Source organism: Herpailurus yagouaroundi, unplaced genomic scaffold, assembly GCF_014898765.1.
Source record: "Herpailurus yagouaroundi ecotype Mexico unplaced genomic scaffold, PumYag 187, whole genome shotgun sequence".
Classification (NCBI taxonomy): Eukaryota; Metazoa; Chordata; class Mammalia; order Carnivora; family Felidae; genus Herpailurus; species Herpailurus yagouaroundi.
Genome location: NW_024412418.1, coordinates 9,459,906 through 9,479,539, shown reverse-complemented (window position 1 = coordinate 9,479,539; position 19,634 = coordinate 9,459,906). Strand labels below are relative to the sequence as shown.

Sequence of the window (19,634 nt, the reverse complement as noted above, 5' to 3'; positions counted from 1 at the left end):
TTTTATGGATTTGGTTGCTCGGGGAAAGAGAAATACTTTAGGGAACAGAGAAGGGGAGAAGAAGCTGTTAGGAATGCAGTGTCTCTACCTGCTGTTTTGGGTTTATTTTGAGAAGGCCTTCTTTCTTTCTTTTTAATTTTTAATGTTTATTTATTTTAGAGAGAGAGAGAGAGAGAGAGAGAGAACGAGCAGAGGCAGAGAGAAAGGGAGACACAGAATCTGAAGCAGGCTCCAAGGCTCTGAGCCGTCAGCACAGAACCTGATGCAGGACTTGAACCCACTAACTGCGAGATCATGACCTGAGCCAAAGTTGGATGCTTAACCAACTGAGCCATCCAGGCGCCCCCTCCCCCCTTTTTTTTTAATTGTTTATTTTTGATAGAGAAGGCCTTATTTCTATATAGGATGTTGCACTTTTTGCTGACATTTTGGTATATGTATTTGCATGGGAGAAGGATTTTATTTTTATCAAGTGCACATGTGAAATGGGGTTTCATGTCTCTGCAGGAAAGTGTCAAGTGGTCAGGAAGAAGTTTGAGTTCCTGCTAGTGCTTAGGTGTTAAGGATCAGGAAGGTTAAATCTTTTTCCCTGTGCATGTATTTTTGTAAGCGATTATGGCAATCCTATAGCAAGTAATGAATCACTGTTTAGTCTTCCTTTATCTCTGCACATGGGAAATTGCGTTTTGAGACCTGGGTGGTCTTCTGGAAGGAAGGAAGAGCAGATTTTTTGTTAGTTTTTCTTATCATTTGTCCTTGCTCCTGGATTCAGAGGAAGCAAGAGCCATGAATATACACTGGTTTTAGCAGGAGCTGCCTATCAGGTTATTTGGAAATTAGAAAGCAGGCAGCCTAGATTAGACTGTTTCTTAGGGTCTCCTAAAGTCTAAGGTCATAGGTGTGATTATTTGAGAATGATTTGACCCAGGGAAATGCAAGGAACAGGACAGAAGAAAATGTCTTCTCAGCATATAATCTTTCGTGCTGCTTAAATCTGTCTTTATTTCTCTTTCAATTTTTAAAGATCCTACACATGATATACCTGATAACGTATACTTTCTTTGTACAAGATTGTAACAATATGCAAGTGTATAACGAGTGAAATATAAAAATATGCTTTCAAACCCTCCTCTATTTTCACTCCCTTACCGAAAGATAATTAAGTACCATGTATTTTTTCTAGCCTTTTTCCTATGGGTTTATACATAAACGTGTGTGTGTGTGTGAGACACCCATTTTTTAAAGTTTTCTTTATTTTTTGAGAGAGAGAGAGAGAGAGAGCTAGAGGGAGAGAGAGAGAAAATTACAAGCAGGCTGCACACTATCAGCATGGAGCCTGATGTGGGGCTCAGACCCACCAACTGAACTGTGAGATCATGACCTGAGCGGAAATCAAGAGTTGGACGCGCAACTGGCTGAGCCACCCAGGTGCCCCGGTATATATGCCCACTTCATGTATGTATGTATGTTTATTTAGAGAGAGCGAGTACGTGCACGTGCATGAATGGAGGAGGGGCAGAGAGAGAGAGGGAGAGAGAATCCCAAGCAGGCTCCATGCTGTCAGCACAGAGCCCGACAGAGGGCTCAAACTCACGAGCCATGAGATCATGACCTGAACCAAAATCAAGAGTCAGTGGTTTAACCGACTGAGCCACCCAGTCACCTCTGTATACACCCATTTTAAGTGGGAGCAAATTATACCTCTTCAATGCCTTACTTTACTAATCTTTGTTTTCTCATATATGTTCTGTAATATTATTACTACCCTGGATTTTTATTATCGTTTCTTTGCACGTATCTCTCACAGATTTCCACTTTGTGTGGGCTTTATTTAACTTGTTATGGAAAGTTTCAAACCTATATAAAAGAAGAGATGATGAGGCACCTGAGTGGCTCAGTCACTTGAGCATTCGACTCTTGATTTCCACTCAGGATCCCAGGTCATTGGATTGGGCCCTGTGTATGGCTCCACACTGAGTGTGGAGCCTGCTTAAGATTCTCTCCCTCTCTCTCTCTCTCTCTCTCTCTCTGTCTCTCTCTCTGTCCCTCTGTCCCTCTGTCCCTCCCTCCAGCTTGTGCTTTCTCTCTCTCTCTAAAAAAAAATAAAAATAAAAAATAAATAAAAGAGACTAGCACAGTGAACCCGTGTGCCCCTGTCCAGCTTTAGTAATCATCATCTCAGGGCTGGTCTCCATTCATCTGTACTCCTACCCCTGCCCCACCTGATTATCAAGAAGCAAATGCCAGACATTGTATCATTTTATCTATAAATATTTCCATTTGAATCTCTGCATAAGGGATTTAAAAATATATATAGCTATAGTACTATTTCTGCACCTAAAAAGTTAATAGGAATCTAATATCACCAGATATCTAGCCATTGTTCAGATCTACTTGTCTCTCTTCTGTTTTTACAGTTTGTTTGATTCAGTAAACAAGTAAGGATGACTAATAGAATTGGTCAGTTTTTGTTTTTTGTTTTTTTTCTTTACGAAATTTGAAGCTTTATATTTGAGGAATTTGCAGGCCTGATTACATGCAAAGGTTGACCTTGCAGACGAACTGTATTTAGGCCCTGCCGACACTCAGATAGGAGGAAAGCTGGGGGAACATCTGAGGACAGATGAGAGTGGGGACGGTGGAGTGCATGAGTCGAGCAGGTGGCTTGGTGACAGAGGAGCTGTCCTATAGCTTCAGAAAAGCCTGCCACATGCTAAAAATGCTAGAGGACACTTTCAGTGACATAACACTTGGCCCATGAGTCTGATCATCAGATTAATACTTGTGTAGCTGCAAGTTTTCTCTTCACTCTCTTGCAGCTTTGGAACTGATCTCTGATTTTAAGGATACTTCATGGGAAAACAGAATGTGCTTTTCAGAACTGTGCTTTTCCCTCAATGTGAAACACATGTTTTGTAAAGCAAGGGAAGCTTACTGTATTGTCTCCATTATAATATTATGGAGTGCTTGGCAGAAGACGATATGGGGACTTGCAGTCTTAGCAGCAGCAGGGCTGGTGTGAGGTCTGTTTGACTAATTGCAATCCTGGCTCTTGCCGAGGTCACAAGTGGAGATCTTGAGTGTATGATGTGTGACGTAAGCCATGCTTCAGATGGCATGCTTTCCTCCTACCAGTGCATAACCCCACCCTACTCTCCTGGAACAGAGTAACAGTTGGGACCCCAGGGACAGAATTATAGGAAAAGTTGGTGGATGCACACCTGCTTCCTCTCTTGCCACATACACATTTCCCTCTCCTCTGGGGCTGTGGCTGTAATTACCTAACCACCTACCACCCTGGCTTACCTGGACTGTCTGGTGCCTCCATATTGGATCTATGTTTGTTTCTCTGTGCGTAGGTAATGGGGCCCCGTACAGTCCGTGTGCTGTTGTGGAACCGGCCCAAATTCATGTTGGGTGGATTCATTACTGAATGCTAATCAGGAAAAATAAGACCGTATGTTGGTACTAAGGATAGTCATTAAGTTTTACAGAGTAGACTGGCAGCTGGAGAGGTTTTTAGCCTGCACATTACCTCACTAACCAATTCTTGGTTTCATAAAGCTTAAACAAACAGATTGGGATTTCCAGGGGTGGTTGGAAAATCTTTGAACTTAAACTGGTCATGTTAGAAGGGAATGTAGGCTGTCATCAGGGCAGGGAAAGGATTGGTAGCAATCAATATTGCAAAAAGTGTGGTTTCTCAGCTCAGACATTTTGGCTCAGACGGTGCAGTGCGTGGAACTGGCAAAACTCTGCCCCAGTAGGTGATTTTGATGGGTTTGGGGCCCCAGGGACAGAGTAACAGTCAAAGTTGGTGTGATATACACCTGCTTCCTCTCTCTGATGAAGTGTCACCTTACTACTTGCTGGATCCAATTAAAGCAGTGTGTTCACAGCTTTCTAATTAAGGAGAATAAAAGCTAGTACATGCAAACTGCAAGAGAAGCAGTAAAGGTCGTCCTGGATTCTTGCTTCCTGAATGGGGACTGAGTAGCTGGAATGGATGGCGAGAGCTGGTGGAGGCTACATGATCCACACGCAGCTCTTGGACGACACTGAAGGACCTGCCTGGGGCAGCAGTTGCATGGGACCAGATACTTGGCTGTCACTGCTGCTTTCTGTGCCCACTGTCTCCTGAGATTTGGGCCAGAGGGTGGGTAAGTGACTGCCCCGGACGGTCTTCCCATGCAGACCTATTGTTTATTCCTGCTGTCGTGAATGTTGTGAATGACTTTGGGGCGAGGCGAATGGGATCTGAATAGGGAGGCAGAGGGGCTGTTCAGAGGGTGTCCTCTGGGCTGTGATGTGTTTTATAAAATGGAAAATAAGGAAAGACTACCTAGGACCCCAGAAGAAGGCCGATGAGTCAGGGATAGAATGCAGCTGATGTCCAGGAGATGTGAGTGTAAAACACGTAGCGCTGTGTCTATATAGAAAAGTGGGCCAGTAAACAAGTTTTTGTTGATACGACAATATTAAGACTCAATTCTTCTCTCCCTTCTCACAGAGCTTATCAGAATGAAGGCCTTCCTTTCTCATTGTTTGACGAAATCCTTTCCTTTCAGGGCTCTATTGGCTGGTGGTGGCTTTTCTACATGGACTTACCGGCAAGGCTACGATGTCAGCATTCCCGTCTACAGTCCGCTGTCAGCTGAGGTGGACCTTCCAGAGAAAGGACCGGGGTAAGGTGCATTCAGCTCAGCCGGGTGTGCTGTGAGATGCTGACCAGGTTCAGCGTGCTGGGTATCACAGCAGCTGAAGCCTCAGTTATAAGCCAGTATCTTGGAGTCTGTCATGTGCCCCCTGCCCCCTGCCCCCCGCCCCCAGTCCTGTTTGTCCTCCACTTTTCTCTGGCTCGGTGAATGTACCGTGCTGTGTACCCAGCTTTCCGATCTGGAATCGCTGTGATGTCCTTGACTCCTTCCTTCCCTTACTTCCTGTACCAGAAGAGTAAGTCCTATTGATTCTCCCTCCTAAATATGTCTTAGCTCTGCCCTATTTCTCCATCTGCTCTGCTTTCCCGCACACTAGGTTACTGTCATCTCTCCTGTGGATTGTGGAAATGGACCCCTGTTGGGTTTCCCTGCCTCTAGTCTTGCTGCCCCTATAACCTGATTGTTGACTTCCCATTTCCCTTTGGATAAAGCCCAGATCCCTTAAAATGTCTTTCAAGACCCTCTGGCATGTGACCACTCTCTCCGTCTCTAGATTTTTTTTTCCCCCCTTTTAGTTCTTTTCTCAGGACGAGCTTTGCTGTCTTGGTTTTTCTGGGTTGCAGATACTCTCCACTGTCTGGAGGTCTTTTTCCTTATTTTCATGAGACTGATCACCTGCCTGTCCTTTGGGTTTTCACTCGAGTACCTCTCACCACTTTGCTAGCCCTGGAATGGCTCTTCTGCCTTATGTGCTGAGAGCGGTCGTGTGCCACTCACGAGGCCACGTCGTAACGGCTTGCTCGCAGCCTCTCCGCTGGGGATTTTGGATTCTGGTGCCAGATCTGTTTTTTAACAGCCATGTTCGCTGTGCCTGGCGCATGATTGGCTCATATTGTTGACATGTGAGTGGGTAAATGGAAAGAGCTGACAGCATGGACGTGCAGGGCATCTTGTGTAGCCTTTTTTGAGGTAGTATATTTAAAATTGTGCTAATTCACAGCGAGAATCTCAGTAAGCTTTAAACAAATATGGTCAGAATAGTATTCTGTGTGCCAAGTGCTCAGGTATGAAAGTAATGGATTTGTGTATTGCCACACTAGAAATCTCATACAGGGGGAGATTTAAAAACCCACACGTAGCATTTGGTCACAGAAATGAGTGTCAAGGAAATAGTTTGCAAAGCATCTCAGACTTCCCCTTAGAAGCCTTTATGGATTCTCCTGTGTATGTGTGTCCTACTGTGTGGCCTGGTGATCAAATTCTGGAACTTTCTTTAGACATAGCAAATTTTGTTATTTAGACAAGATTGAAATGTTTTTCTATCTTTAGGCAAGCGCCAAGAAAGACTAAATAGTTCATGACCTCTTGCCTACTTCAACTTTCCGGATTTTTCTATTAGTGACTTCCAGAGTTGATTTTTTGTTTTGTTATTTTGTTATTTTTTTATTGAGATGTAATTCAGTTACCATAAAGTTCACTCTTTTAAAGAATATACTTCAGTGGGTTTATTTTTAAATGAGATATAGTGGACATATAACGGTAGGTCAATTTAAGGTATACAACTGCTGATTTGATACAGTTCAGTGGTTTTTAGTGTATTTGCAAACTTGTACAACTGTCATCACTGCTGTCTCATTACAGAACATTTCATCACCCCCAAAATAAGCCCCATACCTGTTAGCAGCCACTTTTCTGTCCCTGCCCTCAAACTTCACACCCTCTACCCCCAACAGCAACTGCTCAGCTACCTTCCTTCTCTGTGGATTTGCCCATTCCGGACATTTCCTAAAAATATAGTCATATAACGTGTGGCCTTTTGTGTGTCTTTTCACCCAGCATAACACTTTCAGGGTTTATCCATTTTGTAGCACGGAATCAGCGCTTTATTCCTTTTTTGGCTGAATACTGTTTTGTCATACGGATATACCACATTTTGTTTATCCTTTTCTAAGTTGATGGACATTTGGGTTATTTCCACTTTTTAGCTATTCTTAATAATGCTGCTATCAATATGTGTATACAAGTTTTGTGTTTTTTTTAATTTTTTTTTTTAATATTTATTTTTGAGAGAGAGACCGAGTGTGAGCAGCGGAGGGGCAGAGAGGGAGACACAGAATCTGAAGCATACTCCAGGCTCTGCTCTGTCAGCACAGAGCCCGACGTGAGGTTCGGACTCATGAACTGTGAGATCGTGATCTGAGCCAAAGTTGGATGCTTAACCAGCTGTGCCACCCACGTGCCCCAGACGTTGAAAAACTCTTAGCAGTACTTATCACTAAACGTGAGCAAAAATATGCCTCTACTAATTTTTTTGGATCATCATCAAGATGAAAATACAAAATCTTACAGAGGATTTGTAGACTGGAGAGAAGTATGCAGTTGGTGCTTTGTTTTGAGACTGGATTTTCCTCTGATGAGAAGGTACCGGCCTAGCTGGTACCTGTTGGGGTGTACAAATTTCTGTCATGTATCTCGGATCTTAATTTGGCATCTTTATGTAGCAGTAGATATAATAGATATTAGCATAATATAAATATATTATGATAGATACTATAATATGAAACTATGATAGTGGAGAAAAGTCCACTGAACTTAGAAAAAAGATTTATCTTCTCTGTTGCTTCTGTGAACATTTAAATTTAAATCAGCTGTGTGATTTTTGAAAGTTGATTTTTAACCCTTTGCCTTTTTTTTCCCCCTGAAGTTGTTTTGGAAACTGTTTAATTCCGTTCACTTCAGCTCTAATCAAACCTTTATTGAAGGCCTATCTGGACCAAGCATGGCCGGATGAGCGGTTCTCAACATCGGAGGGGTTGATTTTATCTCCCCAGGGATATTTGGCAGTCTGCGGAGCCTTTTTGACTGTTGTGACTGAGGAGTGTGTGTGTCAGGGGTCCCCTAGACCACCTCCGATTTCGATGATTTGCCAGGAGAGCTCAGGACTCGGTATGTAGTCCTACTCGTGGCTATGACTGTAGCAGAAGGAGACAGAGCATAGTCAGCAAAGGGAAAAGGTACATGGGGTGAAGCCCAAGGAAACCAGGCGCAGGTATCAAAGGTCCTCTCCCATTGGTGTCACACCGTCACACAGGATGGGCAAGTGGTGACAGCAGACATGAAATGTCACTTACCGGGGACTCGTTAGAGACTCTCCGTGCCCGCAGTTTTCATTGGGAGTGAATCACATGCAGTCTCTGCTTGACACGTGCCCCCGTTTCAGATTTCCGGAAGGAAAGCAGGTGTTCGGCATAAGCCATATTGTTTGTCCAGTTCGGGCCCGGTAAGCCACTCCTCTCGGTTCGGGGGAGGGTGGGAAGTCTCCCAAAATCAGCGTTCCCGTACACCAGCCAAGAGCCAGCCTCGAAGAGCAGTCAGGCCTGCTGGGTTGACTCTGTTCTGCGCGGGGTGCTCCTGGCGGCCAGTGGGTGGAGGCCGGGGGTGCCAGTAAACCTCTGTAGCGCACACACTGCAACAAAGATTCCGGGGCCCACGTGGCAGCAGTCCGCTGCAGAGAAAGCCTGGCCGAGGCCAAGACGAGCGGCTGGGGCCCGGGTCTGTCCTGTCGGCACGGCTGACTCTGGGCCGCGTTTCCTTAAGACTGCTTGAACGCTACTCTCTTTATTCTCTAATCTCTCTAGTGTGTAACCCAGCTCTCTTAGCACTCTTCCTTCCCTTCAGATTTGACCCAGGGGCAAAAACCTACCGAGAAAAGATTTAGTGAAAACAGAGGAGAACAGACCACCTCTAAAGAGTAAAAATTATTTTCAGGCGATTACTTTTCAGAGATTTAAACTGCTGCTGGTGGCTATTTTCTCAGTAACGACACCTCCCTAGTTTTTACGTATATCAAGATTGAAATTAAGATCTTTAACTAGATCCCTAGATGTCAGAGTGTGAAATTCTGCACTCAGTAGCTAGCTGGAAGAAAGTAGATCTTCAAGGAGCAGGGAAAAAGCTAAAGGCTGCCTGGGGCACGACCCTCCCTCTGCTGGCCAGTTGGTGGATTTCTAGAGCTCAGCCCGACCCACACTTGTGTTCCCTCCAGCTTGCAGTTCCCTTGTCTCTGAAAGAAAGAAAAGAAAGAGGAGGAGAGGGAGGAGAAGAAGGAAAAAACAACAAAGGGCAAAAGCAGGCTCCAGACTCATCGGCCTGTCCAGGGACTTGGGAGGGAGGAGGCAGGGAGGTGACCTCATGGCCGTGCTTCGGATTTGTTGCTCTTGGTGAGAGTTGCTTTTCAAGGGGATTCCCACATCTCTTGAGGGCTACATAGAGTAGTGAGAGCTTTGTTTTTATTTTTATTTTAAATCTCTCTCAATATTTTTTCAATGGGAAGCTGAGGATTGTTGCTATTGATAGCTTCTTCTCACAGCTGTGCCGGTCTCAGCTGGAATTCGTGTCATTTTCTTTCTAAAAGGAACTAAATTGGGAGTTTACAACTGTTACTATTGAGGGAGACTTCAAGTTCTCAGCATGATTTTACTTAAACTTAGATTTCGGCGCTGCTGGGAGGAAACATGAAAGTCATAGCTAGTAATTCTAGTCCTTAAAAGAAAAACAAGTCCACCTTAACATTTTGTTTGCTTAGAACTAAAATGGGCACACACCCCATCAACCATCTGTCAGGTCAGGGAGAGCCGGCAAGCAGAGGGAACATTTTTAGACTCTGTGCACATCTGCACATTTATGTTGAAAATGCAGTAATGGTAGAGTAGGGATCCAGTGATCTGGCAACCGAACGTCTAAAATAGAACTTGGTTTCTCAACAGTGAAACCTCAACCAGAGTCCTCTCCTCAGGAGCTTCTTGGAGCACCGCACACTAACGTCTGTATTTTTTCCTGTATCCACCTGGGTGGGCGGTCTCTAGGTGATCTACGTGCGTTCCTATCAGTGTCTCCAGTTCCACCCAGCACCGCACGAGCCTTCCAGTCTTCTCTTTCTGCGTGTTTGTAACTCCGTTCTCAGACAGTGAGAAATCTGGCTCCCATTATCCTCAATATCTTCACTTATTTGAGCAACCCTCCTCCATGTAACCAAAGTTCTGTGCTGCCACTGCCTCCATCACTGCACAGTGCCCTCTTCGGCCCTACTCAGACACTGACTCCCCCATGTTGGCTCTTGCTGCTGTCTCCTTCCCACCTGCCCCAGCAGATACCCTCCTCAGCCTTCTTGGGTTCCAGCACCCCACACTGGGATGATGGGACTGTTGGCTCTCATCCTCCCCACAAACATGGCACCCTTTTCAGCCTGACCAGGCTCTAACGCTCTGTCCTGGGATTCCCACACGGCCTGCTAACCTCGCTTGTTCTCCAGCATCCCACGGGGTTGTCATGGCTACCTTCACCCCTGCCCCCCAGTGCAGAATCGGGTACCCTTGCAGGACTCTCATACCCTGCATTGAGCCACCTCCCAGCTCTTCCCTAAGTAGAAGCCTTCACTGGGGTGAAAACCTTTGTGGGGAAAGGCTCCAACACTCCGTGTGGGCCAGTTCTGTCCCCACACACGCCATGCAGAAATAGAAACACACTTTTCTCTCTAGAACTCCCAACGCTCTGCGCCCTTCTGCATGGACACCCTCCTGGATGCCAGTGTGTCTCTTCTTACTCTAGATGGCATACAGCCTGCCAGTTTTATGCCAGCAGCTCGACTTAAATAGAAAGTCCCTAGAAACATCTGGCAAGTATCAGTGCCCGATGAGATCCATCATAGAACCAGTGTCTTAGGAACTGGAAAGACCTTTAAAGGCCATTTAGCTCTAACTTGATGCATGGCTGATATCACTATAACTTGTTAATGAAAATTTTTCTGATTTGAAATAAAAAAAAAAACCCAGTCCATTTCATTTTCAAATAGCTTTAAGTGTTAAGATGTTTTTAAACCCTGCTTGTCTTGTGGTTTTTGCCTATAAATCTTTCTCTTGTTTAAATAGACAAGTTTGATTACAGAAATAATTTCAAAGTAGATGGTATTCACTTCACAATGATCTGCAGGTGCTCTTATATGTGATCTTTTCATCACAACGTCATCCCTCTGAAAGTTAATACTTTTTAAAAAAAGTTTATGTATTTTGAGAAAGAGAGGGAGGCTCGAGCAGGGGAGGGGCAGAGAGAGAGAGAGAGAGAGAGAGAGAGAGAGAGAGAGAGAATCCCAAACAAGCTTGCACTGTCAATGCAGAGCCTGATGCGGGACTCAGACTCACAACTATGAGATCATGACCTGAGCCGAAATCAAGTGTCGGATGCTTAACCGACTGAGCCAGTCAGGCGTCCCTGAAAATTAATGCTTTTACAAAAGAAAAATTATTGAGGCTCAGGGCTGAACATAGAATCCAAGAGTCCATTTCAGTGTCTAGAAGGAATACTTTTAACTACAGATATTCAGCATATTGTTCAATAAATTATAACTTAGGGCGAAGTTGCCCGGGATGACAGGAACCGATCTGTGCAGCTGATCCAAACTCACTTCCCCATGGATTGCTCTTCCACATCTTTCTTATCTCCACTTACTTTTCCCCTGGTTTCTGGGTCTGGACAACCATTGAGGGCCACTCTATCAAATAGACCTTTCTGCGGTGGGGAGACCATCTGTATTTGAGCGGTTAGGTATCCACTAGCCACGTATGGCCATTGACAATTTGAAATGTGGCTAGTGTGACTGAGGAACTGAATTTTATGTTTTACTTAAATGGCCTCGGGACGTCTGGGTGGCTCAGTCGGTTAAGCGTCTGACTTCAGCCGGGGACATGATCTCACGGTTCGTGAGTTCTAACACCATATCGGGCTCTGTGTTGACAGCTCAGAGCCTGGAGCCTGCTTCAGATTCTGTCTCTCTCTCTCTCTATCTCTGCCCCTCCCCTGCCCATGATCTCTCTCTCTCTCTCTCTCTCTCTCATAAATAAACATTACAAAAATTTTTTTTAAATGGCCTCATGTGGCTAATTGCTATTAGACAGTGAGGTTTTAGGAATGTGTGCATCCCTTTCTTTCCTAACTGGCATGGGAAGTACCTTTTGCTTTCAGTTTAGCTGCTTAAAGAAATGGTTCTGAGGATTTGAAAGCAATCTGGCTGTGGTATGCGTTGCTCTGTTCTCTGGAGTTTCTTTAGCTGATCTGGCTGGTGAGGTGAGGGTTCCCTGTCTGCACTTATTGCTCTATGTGTTTGGGACCTGAAGTTCAGCACTGGGTAAAACATGATTTTCAGTTTCAGGATGGGTTGTTCTTAGTGGGTTAGGTATTCTCTAGCTAGAACCTCCAAGTAAGTCTGAGAAACTAAAAAAACAAACAAAAAAAAACAATAACCCTTCCATTCTCTCAAAGCAAGAAGAGAGAGAGACAGAGAGAGAGAGAGAGAATGGGGTCATAGAGTATAGGTTTTGGTCCTTTCTTATGTGCATACTCATATCAGCTTGCCTGGTGGCATTGCCTGTGAGATCTACCAACCCCTGGGACTTCCCCTGGTGTAGACCATTGGGGGTAGATTCATGTGACTGCTGCTTCTAGGTTTAATGGGTGCTTTACTTCTTCCTGGAACCTGCTTTATATTATTTATGTCTTTGATGGTGATCACTAGTGGTCCCTCACCCTATGTAGTGTTTATGCTCTGGAACCTCTCCGCTCTGTAGGAGTCTTGCCTTCCAGGAGAGAATTACCATCTGGTCTTCCTCAAATCTCCCCCGTAACTTCTGGCTTATGAACTTTGTATTCATGTTTTTGTCTCTTGTGGAGATCTAAATGGTACTAGACCCATGGAAATCCTTTCTGCACTCCATTTTCTTTTAGATGTCCTTGCTATCCAGATGTTAAGACTGGTTCCATACTTTGGTGAAGATAGTTTTTTCCACTTGCTCTCAACTACCAATTCCGTCTTCCTGTGTCCAGGTGGCTCTGGACGTGGGCCTCTCTTCCTGCAGCATCTCTGTAGCATGAAGAAGCCATTCAGCACCCGGAAGCAGTCCTTCACCTCTTCCATTTTTTTGGGTTTTTTTTTTTTTTTTACATTTATTTATTTTTGAGAGACAGAGAGAGACAGAGCACAAGTGGGGGAGTTGCAGAGAGAGAAGGAGACACAGAATCCGAAGCAGGCTGCAGGCTCTGAGCTGTCAGCACAGAACCCGATGCGGGGCTAGAACCCACAAACCAGTGAGATCATGACCTGAGCCGAGGTTGGACGCTCAACTGACTGAGCCACCCAGGCGCCCCAGCTCTTCCGGTTTTATAGCCACTACTGCCCATTGTTTGTCTTCCTTCCTGTTTGAAGGATGCAGGCAGCTGTTGGTTCTTTCTCAGATCAGAGACCTCAGATATAGCTAATGATAATATGTTGATGCTTCTTCCAAATAGCCATCCAGTCAGTTTCTCTCTTTTCCCACACACACACATACACATATTTATGGTATGCTCTCCAAGCTTGGCATATTATAAGCCTTTCCTCAAAACGTGAAGAACTTATCCCAAATAAAACCTTTAATGATTGCATAAGATTTCAGCACATGAATGAGCCGTACCTTACATTCTGACAGGGTATGATATTGTAAATATTCAGCAATGCTACAGAGTATAATTTCCCAGAAAATCGAGGGGTGTGAAGCCTGGTGAGGACACCCCTCCTGCCGTAGGTTTAACGCCAGAGTTTGTCTCACTTTGACCGGCATGCCAGCGGCAGCGTCGCAGTCACCCTCTTTCCTCTCTTCGTAGTCCCCGGAGGTACTTCCTCCTGTCCTCTCAGATGGCTGTCCACCCTGAGTACAGAGAAGACCTGGAGGCCCTCCAAGCCAGACACGGGGAGGCGGTGTTAGTCCTGGATAAGTGCACCAACCTCTCAGAGGGCGTCCTCTCCGTCCGTAGGCGCTGCCACAAGCACCAGGTCTTCGATTACCCCCAGGTGCTGCAGGTGAGTGTCCGTCATCGTCTCTTGAGGCTTGGTAGAGGTCACTTCCACAGAGTCACATGCACCCCAGCGCAAGAGGCTGGTTTCCACACGCGGCTGGGAGAACTACCCAAGGGGAGAAGAGGAAGACGTGGTGCTGCTCCTTACCGGACACGCAGGCCTGCGGGCGCGTCCGTGCCTGCCACGTTGTTCGTGCGCAGCCGCTTGGCCTGTGCGTGTCCCTCCTCCTTTCCGGTGTTCATCATACTTCGGAATCGCAAATCTGATGGATTTGCAAAGAAGCCACACGGACAAAGCGGGCACGTGTATTTTACTTGTACCCTTGTCTTCACAAACCCGTCCAGGGAAATTTCCTTCTTTCAGGAGGCTGCTTGTATCCCCTGCCATGCTGGCCCACAAGGCCGCAGTCGGCTTTTGCTGGGAGTGGGAGCTTTTCATTTTTTGTTACTGTCTCGTCCGTTGGTGTTTTGCCACCCTTGACATGTCCTGCTATTAGTGTGTCCTTTGCTTGGTCACGGGCCTGGCAGTACTTCCTTAGCCATGGGCAGAGTGGTCCTTTGGGGATGTTTTAAGCATAAGCAGGATGCTTGACATTCCAAGGGCCGGGAGCGGGGGAGGGGGGCTAGGAAAGGAGAAAGTGAGTTTTTTTCACTGAAATATTTAAAATAGCTCAAGGAGAAATAGCAAGGAGCTGGTGTGACTTTTTTTTTTTTTTTTTTTTTTTTTTTTTTTAATCTCCACAGAGAACTGGGCCATGCTGAGATTGTTAAAATACTTTCTCTCAAAAAGTGCTGCATGTCCTGTGGAATGTCTGACTGATAGCAGTGGTGATGCGAGTGGGAGTATTTCTAGTAACCTTTGTCTAGACAGGAAAAATGGTTATCGGCGTGCGTGTCCACATCTGGATGCCGACTCTTCGGGGCAGGCTGAGCTGTCCACCTGCACTCCGGGCGCCACGATGCATTCTCTTCCTCAGCCCTCGCTGCTTTCTCATTTATTCCCAGAGGAGTTTCTTTGTATTTTTTTTCTGGACTTTCCTTTACTCTAGCTGTAAAGGTTAAACAGTGGGGTTTTTTTTTTTTTTTGCTTTTTATCTTTTTTTTTTTTTTCCCCCCTCCTGAAGGGGCAAGCACTGGGAGAAACTAAGTGTTGGAGATAGGATCATTTCTTACTTTGGTTTACCTGCTGCAACTGCTTGTTCTCCTGCATGTCTTTCATTTTCCAAAACGTTCTCCACTTTGACTAGGCTTGAGGGAGTGAAGGGAGAAGAAATTTTTTGATTTTGCTTTCTGTTGTTTGATTTATTGTTCTACGGGAACCTATTCGTCGTAGTATGTTTTCAAAGGCATTGCATTCACGAAATGAACATCTTCTGTGTGCAAAGCACACCGCTAGATGCCACGAGGGGTAGAAAGATGAAAGGAGAGTTTGCGGCTTCCCTGTAGGGGGTCCTCGAGGGAGCCCGGAATGCCCAGACAACGTAATCCCGTGACGAGGTTGGCTGAGGTAGGCACCGTAAGCCACGCTCAGCCACCGTGCCGCGGTGTGTTTGCATCACACACTAGGGCTGCAGGGGACCGGGCTGTGGGAGGTCACACTCTTGAGTGCCCAGAGGAAGACTTGGGCTTTGGTTTCGGACATTTCAGATGCTGCCAGTGGAGGCAGTGACATAGCACGGAAGCATTGCAGCCGGTGCAGCTTTTCAGGTTCCACTGGGGTGAACTGTTACCTTTCGGCATTTTCCGCCAGGATATCTCAGTGTTGCTTGGCCTCAGCCCTTGCGGATCGGCGAAACTGGCGTGTAATCCCCTACCTCTGCTTGTGTTCCTGCAGGAGGCCACTTTCTGTGTGGTCCTTCGAGGTGCTCGGCTGGGCCAGGCGGTACTGAGTGACGTTTTACGCGCCGGCTGTGTCCCCGTTGTCATTGCAGACTCTTACGTTTTGCCTTTCTCGGAAGTTCTTGACTGGAAGAGGTGAGTGTTTCCTTCTGGTAAACTTTATACCAGTGGCTCTGTGTGTATGGGATTCGGAGAGCCCCTTAGGTAACTGTAATGCATACCTAGGTTTGAAAACTGCTCCTTTAGATTATCGTGCTGTATTTTCCATCAGAAGAGTCCGTCTGTTGGCCTAGAGCAGGGGTTCGCAAACTGAGGCCTTCGGGTCAGATATGGGAAGCTGCCAGGTCTTGTAAATAAAGTTTTATTGAAACACATCCACACCCGTTCATTTGCATATTATCTGCTGGTTGTTTTTGTGCTATGGTGGCAGAGCTGAGTAGTTGCAGCAGAGATTCTCTGGCCCACAAAGCATAAGATATTACTTACCTAGCTTCTTATCTAAGATGTTTAGCAACCCTTGGTCAAGAGCAGTGGCTCTCCATTATAACTGCAGTGCATACTCACCTGAAGGACTTTAAAAGATGCCTGGGCCTCATCCTCAGGAACGCTGTACTCGAAGCTCCGCGGGTGTGATTTGTAGCCATAGTTGTGAACCACCGCTCTTAGAGACCAACGAATTTGCATAATGTTACCAGCTGGAGATGGAGTGTCTGCACGTGGGTAAAAGCTTAGAAACAGTCCCAGTGAACAGATGGACAAACGTAGGTTCTGCTAGGTTGTAGGTTGTTCCCTAGGACTTGGGAAGTTGAAGATTATTGAAAATCAGCTGCCTTTGTGTTTACCTCTCTGGCTGGACTGCCTCAGATATGCTTTCTCCTCTCCCGACTGTTTGGATATTTCTATTCGCGTCTGACTACCATAGATAGGTATTTGAACAATGTTAAGTAGCATTCATTCATGTGTACATTCATTCGTCTTGTACTTATTGGAAAGTCTACTGCGAGCAATGCGGTCCCTGCTTCTAAGGAGGCTGGCATCTAGTGGGGAGGACAAACCGAGAATTCTCATAGCATGTGATATGTGCTGTGGCAGAGGCCTGCACAGGGGGCAGTGGAGGCCCAGAACAGAGGGGGAGCCTCATTCAGCCTGAAAGAGGGCTCTGTGTAATTCCGTTTATCTTAGAGAAGTGCTGAGAGCCACAGCCAGTCGACCACGCATCCGTGGAAACATTCGTTCAGGGCCCTTTGTCTGCCAGGGGCCGTGTTAGGTATGGGGATGCAAAGATGAGCAAGGTCAGACCTTGCCTCCTGGACGCTCCTAGCCTAGTGGTGGGAGATAGACAAGTAGACCGGCAACGGCCAGCTACCGTGAGGGGACGAGGCCCAGGCTGGGTGGGATGCTGGGAGAAGGGTGAGGTGGCCGCACACGCCATCACTGGCAGTGGAGTTGGTGAGGGCTCCGTGGAGGCAGTGACCCTGAGCTGAGTCTGGAAAGATCCTCTCATGAGAATCGGGACTGGCTCGGGTAGTTGTAATTACGGTTAAGTGGAGGCAGGGCTCTGAATTTGGAGCCAGAAGGCCTGGGTTCAGATAACCATCGCTGGCTAACTTTGTGATCTTGTCAAATCATTTTTTTTTGAGCCTCAGTTTTCCCATCTGTATAGTGGAAATCATGGACTGACTTAGCAGATACTTACTAAGTGCCAGCTCCGTGTGCCAGATGTGGTACCACGTGCTCAGGGTGTGTGTTCGAAAGCAGGTGTGGTTTCCATCGTAACGGACTAGTTTTGTTGGGGAAGGGGTTTCGGGTTTTGATAAGTTCATCTGTACAGATATAACAGCAAACCCTGCTAAATGCCACGACGGGTGGGTCATCGCGGAGCCGTCCCTCTCTCACCCAGGCGTCTAGCCTGCCAGCGAGTCCTGCCGGCTCTGTCCGAGCCACTTTTGCCGGCTCTTCTACTGCATTTTGCGATGGTCTCCAGCTGTTCTCCTGCTCTCTCCTGTTTCTTCTGACACCTTAGGCAGAATGACCCCGTTGGAGCTTAATCAGATCATGCCAGCTCTCCTAAACCCTTCCTTCTAATGGCTTTCTCTCTCAGTAGAAGCCGAGTCCTTACAATGGCCTGCAAGGCCCCGTGGCTTTGCTGAGCTTCCCCCCCACCCAACATTTGTCTCCTGGTCTCCTCCATGTTCTTTACTGTACTCTAGCCACCCTTGCCTCCTTTCTGGTGCCAGAACATTCCCAGCGTGCTCCTTCCTCAGGGCCTCTGGCTCGTTAGCCCTTCTGCCTGGAATGCTCTCCCACAGGTGTTCTTGTGGTGCTCAGCCCTGGCCTTCTCTGTCTTACGTGGTCACCGTCGTGATCCCAGGACCTGGCACGTAATGGGGACTCCATAAATACATGCGGACTAAGCGAATGGATTTGAGTAGGTAGCTGAAGGCCAGAAGTCCTCGTTGGTTCAGAGTGGGCAAGTATGAGAAGGGAGAGCATACCAGGCAGGAGGGAGTTCACAGCCACAGACCCCGTGGCGGGTAGAGCATGGTTTGTTGAAATGACCAAAAGGGTGCCAGTGTGGCTGGAGCACACGGGTGGGGGCGGGGCCGAGGGAGGTGAGGACACGCAGCAGGCAGCAAGTGGGAACTGTGCTGAGGAAGGGGGGAGGAGGAGGAGGAGGCGGGGGGCGAGGAGGAGGGGGCGGCGGGGGGGGCGGAGGAAGCACGCACCGGAGGGAATGCGGGTGAAGGAGGGTGTGGGTGTTCGTGTCTCTGCTCGGAGGGGCTCAGCAGGACACGCACGTGGAAGTGCTTTGTGTGAAGGCCTGTGTGTATGTAAACTGTTTTGCCGTTGTCTCCAGAGCATCTGTGGTTGTGCCAGAAGAAAAGATGTCAGAAGCGTACAGTATTTTGCAGAGCATCCCCCAAAGACAGATTGAAGAAATGCAGCGGCAGGTAAGAGGCCAGGCAGCCCTGCTGGGGACGTGACGTGGGTGGCACGAAAGGGCGCCTTGCACGGTTGGGGTACACGTCCCAGCTGACGCGTGAGCGGGGCTTGTGGCCTCCACCGTGTCGGCTGACCGCACTGAAGCGAGGAGAGCAGACTCCGGTGAGTTCCACCAAATGAGGGTTGGAATAGTAACTGTCAGAGATGTGAAAACTCTCCCGAGGTAAGCCTGCCATGTTTTCAGGGTGTTGCATAGCAGTGTGTTCAGACCGCAAAGCTGAACCTTTGGGTGGTTGTGTTCACAGCAGGTGCCACTTACAGTGACTAAGGCGGCCCTGGAAGCAGGGATGCTTCAAGGTGACGCTTCTGAGCAGCTGTTGACCAGCAGAATGTTGTCGTGTCAGCTGGCCTACAGTTCCAGCTTCCTGGTCCCAGAGGCTTCCTCACCGAGAGGCCCTCCCTGCCTCCTGGAGCGGGCGCCGTGCCCCTGCCTCACTTTCCAGTTTCTCTTCCACCTTCTGATAGTCCTTCCCCTGGGCTGCTCTCGACAGTCTGAAGCACGCCACTGGGGGGCCTCAGGTGGCCCTGCTTCCCTTTCTTTTCTCTTTCCAGAAAGGAATTTAGTTGGGCTGAAATGTCAAGCGAGTTTAAAAAAAAAAAAAAAAGAAAGAAAAAAGACTATCCCAAGTTGTTACTGTGCTTGTTGTTTCTGTTTCTTTTCTTTTTAATGGATTTTTAAGGTTTTTATTTTTGTCAAAATTATCTTTGTAGGAGATGCGTGGGAGAGAGGTTTGGAGGTACTCAGCATTAAGTATGCACCTGTTCCATGTACCCTCTGCTTTTGGTTTGACACCCCCACCCTGGGCAGAGAGCCTGCACGTGACCTTGTCCAGGGAATGGGTGTCAGGCCTCTGTCTGGGTGACGGCAGGGTGGTCACCTGCCAGTGGGGGGGGGCGGGGTCTGGGCTTCTGACCACTTCGTAAGTACAGGTTCAGTCTGTCCTTCTGCTTTCGGCTCATCTTTGCCCCCACTTGGGGTTCCGCAGTGGCTGACCTCAGGTTTTTCTCAGCTGATTTTTCTCAGCAGCTCCCTTGGGTTTGCAGAGTCAGCTACCCTGTCTCGTTCTGCCCCTCAGCTTCCGCATTTTATTGCTGTCATCTCGTCTCTCATTTTCTTTATCTGGGAGTGATTATGCCTTTGCTTTTAAAAATTTGTCTTAATTGTCGTTTTTGGGTTTTAGGAGGCAGTGAAAATTAGTGGATGTGTTGAGTCTCCCCTCTTCATTAAACCAAGGGATGGCGGCATCATGC

At 47.1% G+C, this 19,634-nt stretch overlaps 1 protein-coding gene across 3 annotated transcripts in view; it reads left to right on the top strand.

Moving 5' to 3' along the window:
• EXT2 (exostosin glycosyltransferase 2) overlaps positions 1-19,634 on the top strand; it is a 146,345-nt gene that overhangs the window by 13,812 nt on the left and 112,899 nt on the right. For all 3 annotated transcript variants that reach the window (XM_040495385.1, XM_040495387.1, XM_040495386.1), the window contains exons 4-7: positions 4,569-4,685; positions 13,350-13,545; positions 15,376-15,515; positions 18,238-18,331. In XM_040495385.1, coding sequence (XP_040351319.1) covers positions 4,569-4,685; positions 13,350-13,545; positions 15,376-15,515; positions 18,238-18,331 — 547 coding nt within the window. The remainder of the gene's footprint in view (positions 1-4,568; positions 4,686-13,349; positions 13,546-15,375; positions 15,516-18,237; positions 18,332-19,634) is intronic.